General features: G+C 45.3%; 1 protein-coding gene across 8 annotated transcripts in view; it reads right to left on the bottom strand.

The window, feature by feature from the left end:
- Pip4k2a (phosphatidylinositol-5-phosphate 4-kinase, type II, alpha) overlaps nucleotides 1-14,018 on the bottom strand; it is a 156,037-nt gene that overhangs the window by 57,652 nt on the left and 84,367 nt on the right. For 6 of the 8 annotated variants that reach the window (XM_006497396.4, XM_006497394.4, NM_001355147.1 and 3 more), the window contains exons 2-3: nucleotides 8,149-8,246; nucleotides 6,323-6,419 (exon numbers count right to left, since the gene is read on the bottom strand). In XM_006497396.4, the coding sequence (XP_006497459.1) occupies nucleotides 6,323-6,419; nucleotides 8,149-8,246 (195 nt within the window). Of the gene's footprint in view, nucleotides 1-2,339; nucleotides 5,495-6,322; nucleotides 6,420-8,148; nucleotides 8,247-14,018 lie in introns of those variants that run through there. The other 2 variants (NM_001355149.1, XM_006497397.3) reach the window with 2 other exon arrangements.

Below are 14,018 nucleotides of genomic sequence, written 5' to 3' on the forward strand. Positions count from 1 at the left end.
AAAACATCCAAGAAACGGGATGCAGATTGGGGTGATGTGGAGTGCATCTTATGCTTCTTAAGGCTGAGCATCCGAGATGGAATGCCTGTGTGTTTTAGCCCAAGTGTCCACGAACAGGATGGAGTAACTACCCAGGGCCCCATGGGAATGCGGAACGTGGCTATCCAGGGAGAACAAACTGCAAGAGTGAGCTGGACAAACCCAAAAACTGTGGTGGTTTGAACAATCTTGGCGCATGGGAAGTGACACTATTAGGAGGTATGTTCTTGTTGGAGTAGGTGTGTCCTTGTTGGGGGAAGTGTGTTACTGTACAAGTGAACTTTGAGGTCCTATGCTTAAGCTCCACCCAGGGCAAAAGAGACCTTCCTGCTGACTACCTGTGGGAGACAGTCTCCTCATGGCTGATGATCAAGATATAGAACTCTCAACTTCAATAGCAAGATGTCAGCCTGGATGCTGACATGCTTCCTGCCATGATAATGGACTGAACCTCTGAACCTGCAAGCCCGCCTCAATTATATTTGCCTTTATAAGAGAGTTGCCTTGGCCTTGGCGTCTCTTCACAACAATAAAAGCCCAACTAAGATACCAGCAGCCCAGAGGGGAAGAGACAAGAGTTGAAACAGTGCACAGAGCAAGAACATACAGGTGGGGACACTCGGTATGACTGTCGAGAGACAGAATCCAGGAAGGCTCCCACAAGGGTTCCTATGGCCAAGCTTCCTGGAGCTGGGCCTCTCCCCCAGACTCCTACTGAGTGGCCAACAGTCTTGTGTGTACTTCATGATCTCCAAGCCACAGGTCAGAAACTCAACTTTATCTTCCCCTCTCTTCTTGCATTAAACTCCCAATTCCCTTCCATGACTCAAAATCCTGCTGCTCTTCCTACTCATGTAGGGTTGATCACAAGAGGGCACCTGATGCCCTCTTCTGGCCACTGTGGGTACCTGCACTCATGTGGCATACACACGTAAACATGAATAAAAAATAAGACTTTTAAAAATTATTTACTACCCCCTTCCCAGATTTCAGGGTCTGGGACATGGCTCAGTAGATAAAGTACTTGCCACCTGAGTTAGGATCTACACACATCCACATAAAGTCAAGAGACGGGGGTTCTCAGTGAAACCAGTGAGCTCCAGATTCAGGGAGAGGCCATGTGTAAAGTGGATAGCAACTCAGAAAGATACCAGACACCAGTTTCTGGCTTCTGCATGCATTCACACATGCATGCAAACACATATACATACATGCACATAAATACATACGTATTTAAATCATATACACATATACTCACAAAAAACAAAAGCAGACTTCATACATCTCTTCTCCCCTGCACAAAATCCACAAAATTGCTTGCTAGCTGCAGATAAGGTGAGGTCTTCAGACTTGATATCATGCTCTCCTTGTGTGCCTGGCAACTTCCCCATCTGCAGCTCCCTCTCTACCCAGTTGTGATGTACTGCACGAACACCCCCGACCCTCCCTTCTTCTAGAGCTGTCAACGGGAAGGTAGGCAGTATAGGAAAGACTATAGTTCCTTCTTTCACACAGCTTTAAGTCACCTTGAAAGTCTGCCCTGCAAACATCTTTATTTGACAGATGTCCTGGCAGAATCCCCTACTCCCTAAAATGCGGTAAGCTGGGAAGGTCTTCAAGTTAGAGCTTGAAACTTAAAACAAGAACATCAGAAGTTTAAAATGTTAGTATCTAAAATGAATGAGTTTTAAAATCAGAACTCTGTTGCTGATACAAAGAAGGGCACCGAACTCAAATAACGAGGGATTCGGATCCAGGAAGCAGTCGGTGCGAGCAAAACCTGGTGTTATCCAACACAATGAACAAGAGGGCTTAGTGGCAACTGTGCCCTGTGTTTGGATTTAGGTTGAACTTGCAGGCTCCATCCTGGGCAACTTCTTGGTTTGATGGGTAGTCTTCTCCGGACACCCACAAGCAAACTGAAACCTCTATCCAACTTCCCAGGACTGTCTTAAGAGGGCTGATGTCCTGCAAAGCCAGCAAGGAGGTGGCAGACTTTCTCAAAGCTAAGGAAACATCTTAACATTTACTATAGAATCTAGAATGTTTCCAAACTGTCACTGCTTCACTCTTTTGTCTGTATTCCCAAGAATGTCTAGGCCTTTGGGCATCAAATATGGGGATGTAGCTCAGTTGGTGGAATGCTTGCCTAACAGGCATGAAGCTCTGGGTTCCATCCTGACCGCATAGAACTGGGCATGGTGGCACATGACTGTATTCCAGCACTTAGGAGGTAGGGAAGATACCTGGAATGTTTAGCATAGAATCTGAAACACAGCAGGACAAATAGATACACTTACAGTCAATCAGCTTGAGCGAAATCAGAGTGAAGGGGCCAGGGCTTGTGGTACTGGAAATATAGAAAATGTAGTAGTGGAACCTTCAATGACAGTGTCATCCTTAAAAGCATCCTAAAAGAAGCAGGGACAGGGGACCACATGGACCAACAACAACCAGGAAAGCAGAACTCAGTCTGAGAATATCACAAACCTATTATATAATTAAAAAAATACTAAGCCACTAAACTCAGACTGAACCTAAAATTACCAGGCATGCGTCCAGGCACGTCCTCCCCCCACCCTCCACACACACACATGCACAGACACACACGTCAACATCTGTATGTTAGGTAGGTGTAGGGTTTGGAAGACTTGGGCCCTAGCTGGAAGAGCTTCTGGGAGCTGATGGGACTATGTGAGTTCAAGCTAAGGGGTGGCTTAATCCACTCGTGGACTCATAATCCAATGGCTTTATTGGGGGGTGACAGAAACTAGGAGACTGGACCAGGTTGATGAAAGGTCATGAAGGGGTGTGCCTTTGAAGGGGCTCTTTCTGTCTCTCCCTTCTTCCTTTCTCCTCTGCTTTCCTCTCCCTCCTCTGGTCTCTCCCCCTCTTTCTCTGCTCCCTGGTTGTCTTATCATGTGCTTCTATAACCATGATATCCTGCCTTAGGCCAGGCCCCAAGCATCCTGGGTTTATACATTCTGAAACCATGAGCCCAACGAAATCCTTCTTCTTTTTACATTATTTTTCTCAGGCATTCTGTCATAGCAACAAAAAGTGTTTATCATGGATGGTACTGGGAACTAGTGATAGATAGCCCATAATGGAACTGTTGTTTAAATTTGTCTTTAACAGAAAAAAAAAAAAAGAAGTTAAAGACATCCATGCACCCATGAAATCAGTACAAGAGTAAAGACACGTTTGCTGGCTGGGACGAATGTTTCCAGCCTCTGTCAGGATGTTAAAGTTCACAGACAGAGCTCAGTTTCGCTGGCTACTTACCCCCTTCTACATTATCGAAGAAGCCTTTACTAAACAACCCTGAAGGATCAAGGTGAGACAGGCATCATTTTGAGTAAAAGGAAAGACACAAGTACACAATTAATCAGATGATCCTGGTTCTATTGCCACAGTGATCTAAGTCACCCATCTAAAATACAAGCACTTCAGAAAACACACAGTCAGACAACAGCCACAGCCCATCAGCAAGCCAGTGCCTCTGCAGGGTGACGCACAGGGCTGGCTGGTGGCTGAGTTGATGGGCTGGCCTGGATCCTGGGCCACTTTAGGATTTACAAGGGAGCCTACCAGGTTCAAGTAAAGAGCCAGGGTGTCAACTGACTTGCCTTCAGCCAAACCATTCAGCCAACTAGACTAAGCCTCAGTCCCACAAATCTATGCTTGCTGAGCAAGTGCTCTACCACGGAACTACACCCCAGTCTGCTGAGGCAGCTTTAGAGCATGAGGATTCTGGGAAAGGAACATAGATGTGGAGAGAAAAGTCCACCTCTGGTTTACTGAAGGCCTTCTGAACTTTCAGTAAAAATAATTTTCAAAAGAAATACAGTTGTCACAGAGAAAGCAATGCTTTACATGCCCGGAGCAGCAGGCAGAGCTGAGGGAAAGAGCTGGTCAGATGATTAATCACACTCAGAGTAACTTCCTCCATTCTGCGCTTCTGCTCAGTGTGCAAGAGACTTGCCAACTAGTTCCTTGTGAGCCTTCCTCTGCTCACCTCTTTTCCTCTCAAAGTCTGCGCGCCTCGATTTGCACATCCGTAAATATCAACTTCTATGGTGTTACTTTTAGGGGGACAGCGTGCTGCATTAGTATTTCAGCAACACAACTGTCATTTTAGGAAACTTTAAAAGCCACTTTTTTCTGCCACCACAAAATGGGATCACTTTCAATCTCTCCAATAGAACTGATGAGGAGAAACATAAAGATTTCAATTCAGTAATCAATCAAGAAGCATATGAAGGTTCTGTAGTGGGGGCCATTGAAATTCATATAGATGCATATGTGTTGTATGTGCATATGGGTGTGTGTACATGTAGATGCATGTGTATTGTATGTGCATATGGGTGCGTGTACATGTAGATGCATGTGTTAGATGTGACATAAGGAGCCACACCTCCACTTCTTCCTGCCCCATGTTTTGAGACAGGGTTCCTCACTAAAGCCATAGCTCAGTAACTGACTGGCTGGCCAGTGAGCTCCAGAGACCCCACCTGTCTCCGTTGTCTCCATCGGGCTTACCATGGTGATCCAAATTCAAGTCCTCACACCTGTGTAGCAGGCTTTTTGATGACTGAGCCATCCCACTGGGCCCTGGCTATTTTCTAATTAAAATGGGGAAAGGTGGGATGCAGGAGGGACACACTCCAGGGTCAAGCAGAGATTTCAAAAACTCCATGGCTTGTTTAAATGCAGTAACAGTTCTCAGGCCACATAAAATTATTCCTTCTTCACATAACCCTTTTTTTTTTCACTCCTTCTGTAGCAGACACTCACTCTTTCAACCATGAACACTGCACCCATAATTGTGATCTAGGGCTTGTTTCATCAATGAAGTTGAAACCTGGTGCTGACGTCAGAGCCATCTGAGGGAAGGAATACACAGATTCTGCAGGTCGCATCCTTTACCACTGAGCCTTCCTTTGATACCCAGACCTTCAGCTCAGAACCTGGACATCTGGGGAGCCCTAGGAGCCTACAGGTCACTTGGGAAGCGGTCTCATGCCTGATGAAGCACAGCAAAAACTCTCGGAAAGGTTAACAAAGGTGGGTGGGAATGGGAGCCTAATCTTTAGGGAAGTAGGCTAAGCAAGCACAGCTTGCCTGACTAAGCCTATTCTTCAAGAGAAACCTTAGAGCAAGCTGTGCCCATGTGGCACTTGTAAGGTTGCCTGGGGTGGCAATGTGGCATTGATGCAGGTTTCAAATTTAGGGCAAGTTAGAGAGAGTGCTTATCCATCTGAGGAGATGCAAGACAAGTTAGTAGTCAGATTTCTGCTTTAAAACAAGCAAGCAAACAAAAACAAACCTTTAGCACTTATTGATCTGCTGTCTATATGAAGCTCAGGGAATCACTGGCAGACGTGGTGGTTTGAAATGAGAGTGGCTCCCACAGGCTCAGATATTTTGAATATTTGGTTGTCAGTTGGTGGAACTATTTGGAAAAGATTAGGAAAGGGTTTATCTTGAGAGGCAGGCTTTGAGGTTTCAAAGCCCACACCATTTCCAGTTAGCTCTTTCTGCTTTATGTGATTTCTCAGCTACTGTTCCAGCATCATGCCTGACTGCCACCATGCTCCCACCATGCTGGTCATGGGCTCAATATCTGGAACTGTAAGCCCCAGATAAACATTTTCTCTCCTAAGTTACCTCACTCATGGTATCTTATCACAGCATCTTAAAAGTACTAAGAAGCCGGGCAGTGGTGGCGCACACCTTTAATCCCAGCACCTAGGAGGCAGAGGCAGAGGCAGAGGCAGAGGCAGAGGCAGAGGCAGGTGGATTTCTGAGTTCGAGGCCAGCCTGGTCTACAGAGTGAGTTCCAGGACATCCAGAGCTACACAGAGAAACCCTGTCTCGAAAAACAAACAAACAAACAAAACAAAACCCCCAAACAAACAAACAAACAAGTACTAAGAAAGCAGATTTTCCTTTAGGAGACTGGTCAAGGAGCCGCAGCTACTTAAAAAGTTCTCTCTCATTAGAAAGTCAAAATGGAGACTGCACCAAGTACAGGGAGAGAAGGCAGAAAGCAGCATGGCTGGCAGAAACTGGCTCTAGAAGTGAGAGTGTTCACTCTTCAGTGCTGTCTTCTTTTCCTACAGACACATCCCTGACATCACACCATACAGACCCCTTGCCTTAGAGAATGCCTCCGTTCAGAATGAACACTGCAACCTGAGCCTGCAAAGGATGCTTCTCACAAGGACAGAAACACAAGTCCTACCTGACAGAGCAAAGCCATCTCACATAAGCAGCTCACCTGGAAATCTTGGTCGTCGATTCCAAACCTCTCCCGCAGATTCCGGAAGACCATTGGGCAGTATTCCTTAAACTTGAAATGGCTCGGCATGTTTTCCCTGCAAGGGTCACATTGTGGAGTGAGGCTCAGACACACTGGAGGCTAACAGGCTTCACTCTGCCCGACCTGGACCTGTGTGTAGCAGTGAGGTTGTGAGAGCTCACTGCCCACAGCAAGCACTAGATACAACCCAATCAGACCTGACAGAGAGACAGGTTGAAAATGCCCTCTGTTCTCACACTGAGACTGTGGCGCCCCCTAACACTGGCTGCACATAGCAGCCATTCCCCAAAAAGAGGAGTGGGGAGGGACAAGCTGGAAGCACACAGTGAAGAGCAGAGAGGATGGCAGTGAAAAAGGACAGGTGACAACAGCAAGGTCACTATGGAGGCAGCTGTCAAACAAGGCTGCCTCACACCCAAGAACCACATTCTAAATTCACACTAAGAACTTTTCCTCATTGTCAGGTCCAAGAGAAACTCAGGCCAAATGGCTAACTGTGGTGCCAATTAGCATACTAAAGCCCAGGCTGGCCTCCCGGCTTGGCTCACTCAGTGCCAGGGCTCCTCTCAGTTCTTCTCACCCCACCCCTACCCTAAACCTTTCCAGCTCCCTTCCCCCAGCTTCCAATCCTAAATAGCCCTGCCCTGTCAGCCCTGTGCTCTCTTGGCCCACTCTCACTTGCCTCTCTCTTGGTCCTTTTGTCCAACTGTCTCTTTTGTGCTCTCTTGGCTTTCTCTTTTGTCTTCTTCTCTCACCCTTCCCTGCCTCCCACCCCTCATGGCCCAGTTCAGTCTGCTGACCATGCTCAGGGTTCTGTTTGTCTCTGCTCTGGACTTCCCTAGATGCCCCTGGCTGCACTCTCTCCCTCATCCCTACAATCAAGCCCTTCCCCTCAACCACACCTTTGTGTGTTTATACACAAAGTCAACCTGTAAACATGATCATGGGAATTTATGAGTTCACATCAGAACAAAACCATGGTTAACACACTGCATGGAGGGCAGGGGGTAGCTCAGTGGTAGAGCCTAGCATGTGTGAGTCCCTAGGTTCAATCCCCAGTACTACGACAAAGAGAAGAGGAGGAAAGAAATTTCACACTCACGAGAGGTTACTCTAAGGCTCGCCTGACTCGTAGAGAACTGCCCCTCCTCTGTGCTCTCACGAAACGATAAATACAATTTGTGGACACCCCTCTATTACTGTTCTCTATACAGGAATGACAGGAATTTGTGTATGTGTCAGTTTCCAGCTTCCGTCCTGGCTACAGTCCCTGTGGAGGAAGCGCCATGCTGTAGCTCTAAATTTTGAATAAACTGACTAATTGACATCAAAGGTATCCCATTCACATGAAGAACATTATTGACACCCAAACATGACATCCAGTTATGTTTTATAATAACACACATTAATTGTTAATTGTTTTAATGTAGTCATTTCAATTCATAAAGCCACTGTTTTTAGAGTTTTGTGTATAAGAGCAAAAGTCCATAACTGCTCAAACAACCCAAGTAATTTACAGCTCCAAACATTTAAGTAGTAATGAGGATATCACTTAATGTATAAGACACTCATAGGGAACAATATGCCATATGGCAAAGGGATATTATCCCAGGGGGCCCACTGCTGCTCTCTGAATGTGACAGATGGCTGTGTTTATCACAGGACTAAACTTCATCAGCAAAACTTTACTCCCACCCATTGAAAAAACTGTGTGATTACAGAAAGTCAGAAAAGTCCTCATCTGCCCAGCCAGGGAGTCTCCAGAGAGGCTGCACCATACTTACTTGTTAAAAAGGTGGTTGTCAACCTTTATCTTTGAGTAGGCTTTGAAGTCATCAGGCATCAACATGACAGGGATTTGAACGTGGCTCAGTTCATTGATCTAGAAAAACACAACGTAGATAGCATTGGTTATCCTGGTGAGGATGCCACATAGTGGCAAAAAATCTGGGAGAACAGGAACTGTGCCTTTCCTCTGCTTCCCACCAGGAACTCTTTCCTGGTTGTCCTCACTCCCTCCCAGCTACCGCCCAGGTTCTTCTCTCCCTCCCACACTGAGCCTGGGTGGTGCAGAAGGAATACAGGGGGCTAGTCCATAAGGCCATTTGTCCCTTAGGGATGCCCAACCCTCATTCTGTCTCCTTGTCTCCTTCCAGACACAGAACTCCACTGATCCCACTTCAAGGACAACTTCCTCGGTGAACAAAGTGTTATCAGAGACAGAGGAATTTTACCTGTGAGGTAAGTATCTATTAAATGCAGATACGATTTATATTTTGGAGCACCTCAAAAATGGTGCAGATATCCACATTCACTCTTTTCTTAATTATAGGGATTGAGTTTAAATATAAGTATTGGCATGGAGCTTGAACATGAAGTTGAGACCTTCACTCAGGGAGAAGATGGCTTCATGGGAATGAGAAGCTCAAATATGGCTTAGGAGTCACTTGGGTGTCTGGACGAGGAGGATGGCAAGTCTGAGGCCAACCTGGGCTACCCAGTGAGGCTATCTCAAGAAAAAACAAAAAGCAAAGAAAGATACAGGCTTCAGAGGACAAATCACAGCATCCCATTTCTTTTACACCATGGGAGGTGCTGGGGATGAATCTGATCTGTGCATGACTATGAAAACTGCCTTTTTTTTTTCTTGTTTTTTTGCACTTGATCCCCATGCTATTTTCTCCCTTGATGATTTCAATAAAAACATTAAACCACTTTAAACATGTGTACTTTCTGCACTATGGAAGGTACTCTGAAGGGTTCTTGGTTGCAGAAAGCAAAAACAAAATCAAGCAAACAAGCAATGAGTTTCTTGCTAGGACGGGGATTTGAATGCATTAATGGCTTCTTAGACAGGAGCTTGATTTCAGGACACTGCAGGCTGCTGCTGGTTGCAACATTTTGTCAGGTAAAGCTGATAGCAGTTGGTGGCTCAGAGAAAAGAAGAGCCTGAAAAGTGTTAATGCAAAAGGTAGAAAATGAGATAAGAAGTGGGGCTTGGCTCTGGGGCAGAGTTTACAGTCCATTTGCATTCTGAGTTGGAGGGGTCAGAGTAAAGGCATTGAGTAGATGCTGGAGGAGTGTGGATCAGGGAGCAGGCATGGAGCTGGATGGACACATGGATTGATGGATGGATGGATGATGGATGGATCAGATCAGCCTTTTATGTCTGAGATCCTTGCTCATGGTGTGGTAGATAGAGGAGCAAGGCAGCTGCAGGGTGAAGGCCATCACCAGAAATGAGAAGTCAGTGTCACACAAGTCACTTGTGGAGGAATTGATAGGCAGGACACTTGAACACAAGCCCCAGGCAGCTAATAGAAACAGTTGAGTCTAGACAGTGAGTGTACTGGGAACTTGGAGCAGAGGTGGGATAAACGGCTTGCTGAAGGGAATGACATTAAATTCACCTTCATACTACACAGACAATGCATGTGTATTTATTTACTTAGGTATGTGCTGGGTTTGGGTGAGATGTATACTTTCTAGTGTCGGTACGTGGGTGTGGGTGTGGAGGTCCAAGGTTGACATTCAGTGTCTTCCTGGAGTAGTTCCACCCCTTCTGTTTTTGTTTTTGTTTTTGAGATAGGGCCTCTCACTGAGCAGGAAGATCATCCATTAGGGTAGGCAGGATGCCAAGAACTTCAGCGGTGGTCTGAATCCACTGCTGGGGTTACAGGAGCACGCGCTATCAACTCAGGTCCTGGTGCTTGGTACAGGAGGTACTTTCCAGATCAAGCCATCTCCCTAGCTCACTTTCTCCCTTTATGACTGAGGAATAGGTTGATGCGGAGTTTAATCAGACAGGCCATTTCATCTGTCCTTTACATTGTCTTTCACTTATAGTAGCTTTATATTGTCTTTCCCTTCCCCTACCAAGTCATTCGTTCAAACTTCTGGGCCAAGTGAATTAACCACCCATGAACACACAGTGAATCAAAGCCCCTGCCACTCAAAGGCAACTTTTAATTAGTAATCAATAGGTTTCCAACAGCATCTCTTGAGCCTCGACTGTTTCCTGTAGGAATGCTTCATTCTGGTGCTTAAGGTTAGGACTCATCACCAGCCTTACTGAAACGTATTAACTTCAGCAGTGCTTGAACAATGAAAGCTTATTCAACTTCCTGGGTGACTTCACTCCCTTTAGCCTATGAGCCTGCCATTCCGGGCACAGTCTATAGGGTTGCAAATATGTAATGAACTCTTACAACAGAAGGACAGCATAGCCTTCATACGGGGAGCCCTTAATGGTCGTCACACCTCTCTGGGAAAGTCAGTTTTGCTCTGCTTAGATAGACATAGTAACCATCGGACATAGCTCAGCACTTTTCTAAGTGTATCAGATATAAGTCCATGCAGAGAGGCCACCGGCTGGGTCTCCCTGTACCCTGCGAAGGACCTTGTGGTTCTGTTTATGCCGTACCAGTCACCCCCTAAAACACAGGTATTACTCTCTGCTGAGCCACTGGGTACAGAGACTCACAGTACCCAGGCCTCACAGACATGAAATAAAGGAGCTCTGTTGTCAACATCAATGAAAGCAAGGCTATGGTGCGGTGGAGAGGGCTGGTACAAATGTCTGTTAGTACCAAGTGCCCAAATGACCTGACCACATTATAATTCAAGAGCTAAGGAAGGGGGCGGGGCAGAGGGGAATGGGCAAAGTAGGAAATGGAGGAAGAGGGGCAGGCAGATGTCTTGCCTCTGTTCAGCTTTGTGTGAACACACTTTAATACTTGGGATTAATGCCATAGCTAATACTTACTGGGCATCTGCCAAACACCATGCTGACCCCTCTAGACATGGCATCTAATCTGATATTTATAACCCAATAGTGTAGGTAGCATCAGTTCCATTTCCCAGATGAGGCAATGCAGGCTTAGTGAGATTTGCTGCCCGCTATTAGCTGGTCAAGCTGCAGCTGGAATCCAACCCACGTCGTGAAGACTCCAGCAGTCCTAGCAAGTGGCTACATTTCCCAAACTCAGGATCTCTTTACATTTCTACCAGCCTAGAGGGTGAGGATTCACAGCAAAGAGCCATAGAAAGCTCATTTAAAAATTAACCCTCTGTTGTGTTAAAAACTGAAGAAATTCTTTTTTAGAAAACAGTAAATGTGTGCTTAACTGAATGTGTGCTGCTGTCCACAGTTAGACCAGCTGCGGTCTCACCCACACAACCCAAGGTGCGATTTGTCCCTCAACTGTTACCACTTCTGTGCAGCTACTTGTGACTCAGTCACCAGGCTGCATCCAAATCTGAAAGAATCATAAACAGTTATCACTGAAGGGCGCAAATCAGTCTCCATAACAATTACGTATTATAGATAATTGTCTACATTTTCCTCTAACTCAGGGAAAACCCATGCTTTACCCACTACCCAGCAGTCTTCTGTGGGCTTTCCTAACAGCTCTCTGTGGGAAAGGGGTCTTGACTTTTCTCCACAGAAGAACGCTCGGCTTCCTATCAGGTGCAAGTTAGCTACCACACTGGAAATCCCAGGTCCATTGCTTCCTGTGAGTTACATGACTGAAGTGAGTCCCATCCCTGTATGTAAATTCACACTGCAAGCATGCATCTAAGCTTCAAAAATCAGGACCAATGAGCAGATTCTAGACAAGAAATAAACAAAACTTATGGCACATAAAGGTGACCCCACAAAGTTTGTTTCATGCCGAGGCATTAAGAAAAATATATAGTTAATATATACTTTTTAAGCCAACTAAAGGATAAGATCATAAATTTTAAGGCATTATTTATGACAATTAAGTAAGATGCATTCACCCTAAACATCATGTTTTTAGACCAATAGATAATTATGTTTGGGCTTTTAATTATTTTTCTGTTTGTTTGTTTTGAGACATGGTCTCACTATATAGCCCCTGACGGGTTGGAACTCACTACACAAACTAGGCTCTCGAACTCACAGAGACCCACCTGTCTCTGGGATTAAAGGAGTGTACCAGCTCGCTTGTCTAGCAAATGGTTTTAATTCAACCAAGAAAAATGGGGGAGGGATCAAAACCCCAAAATCTCTCACATGTAGAGGCGACCCAGACGTTTAATCTGATTTTAGTAAAGACACTTCTCTACAAATCCTGATTCACTGAGTTAAAACAGGACTCTGGTGTGTGCAGGCAGCTGTGGGCACACTATCAGGAGCTTCCTGGGGAGCAGAGATGTCTGGGAGCAGCCAAGTCTACCGGAGATCAGGGCTGGATGTGGGGTGGCAACAGGAAGAGTGGGAAGGACCCAGAGATGTCCACTCATTCCTTCTCCAATCTCAAGAGAAGCAACCTGAATGCCTACGTTAAAACACAGTTCAACAACAGAGAGAAACCTATAAGGTGGCAACTGGACCAGAATATGCGCCAAAGAGTCACCATTACCAAAGACCCAGCAGGAGAAAGAGTTAGCATGCATAACTGGGTGTGGTTAATTAGAATGCGGGTTACCGTTACTAAGGTTCTTAAAGGGAAAGCTCATCATTAAGAGTGCCATGCCAGAGTTCCCATCCTGGGTTTTCATTGCTTTTGGCTTTCTCAGAAGGTAAACAGCATGACTGATTCCTTGTTACTGTTTTAAAGAACGCCCCTTCCGCCAGGCAGTGGTGGCGAACGCCTTTAATCCCAGCACTTGGGAAGCAGAGGCAGGTGGATTTCTGAGTTCGAGGCCAGCCTGGTCTATAGAGTGAGTTCCAGGACAGCCAGGTCTACACAAAGAAACCCTGTCTCCAAAAACCAAAAAAAAAAAAAAGAAAAGAAAGAAAGAACGCCCCTTCCATTAGTACCATTCAAAACTAAATACGTCATACTTACTGGACTCATCCTAAGAAGTTCCCTGCAGCCCTCCGGTAAAGCACACAAGATTTTTCTACCAAATCATTTACTTTAAGCACTTTTTTTTCTGCCCTAAGGTTCATTCCACTTAGGAAATGAATGAAAACAGTATTTATAGTGTGTGGCAGGAGTCGGAGGCCGTGGCCAGTTCTACCAACTCCCACACATGACGGGTCCACACTCACACAAATGGGAACGTTCACTGATTATTACTGATAGCCACTGAGATCCCTGCCCCAGCTCTTTTTGAGCAGCCTTATTTGTTATCACAGGGGATGCAGACCAAAGAAACTTACAGCTTTGAAGGTTACAATAATTTGCAATTGAAACTAATGAGGAAAAACACAGATATCTTGTTTCAACAATAAAAACAAAACAAAGCAGAAGAGTAGCAGAGAGGGAACAAAATCACAACAACAACAACAACAACAGTAACACATTTTCAAATTACATCTTTCCTACTAACTTAACTTTGGGAAGAATTACCTAATTTTTTTTTAACCTAAATTTTTTAAAATCAGATTTTAGTATTAATTGGATAGTCACTTGTAACTAGTAAGTTCCATGCAAGGGGAAATCAAATCTTCAATAATTTGCACATCATTTGTAAATACTTTTTACAACCTTGTCACAGAGATAGGTTGAAACAATTAAGAACTTTCAAAACCAGTCCAGACACAGGCATATGGCCCACACTTGGGCTGGAGTGGCTCTGGTTACAGTTAACCCTGCAAACTGAATACCAATTAGAAAGTTCTGAGGTTTCGGTGGGGCAGGCAGAGCAAATTAGAGCCAATTACAGGGGCAGGAATAAC

This window comes from Mus musculus, chromosome 2 (assembly GCF_000001635.26).
Source record: "Mus musculus strain C57BL/6J chromosome 2, GRCm38.p6 C57BL/6J".
NCBI lineage: Eukaryota > Metazoa > Chordata > Mammalia > Rodentia > Muridae > Mus > Mus musculus.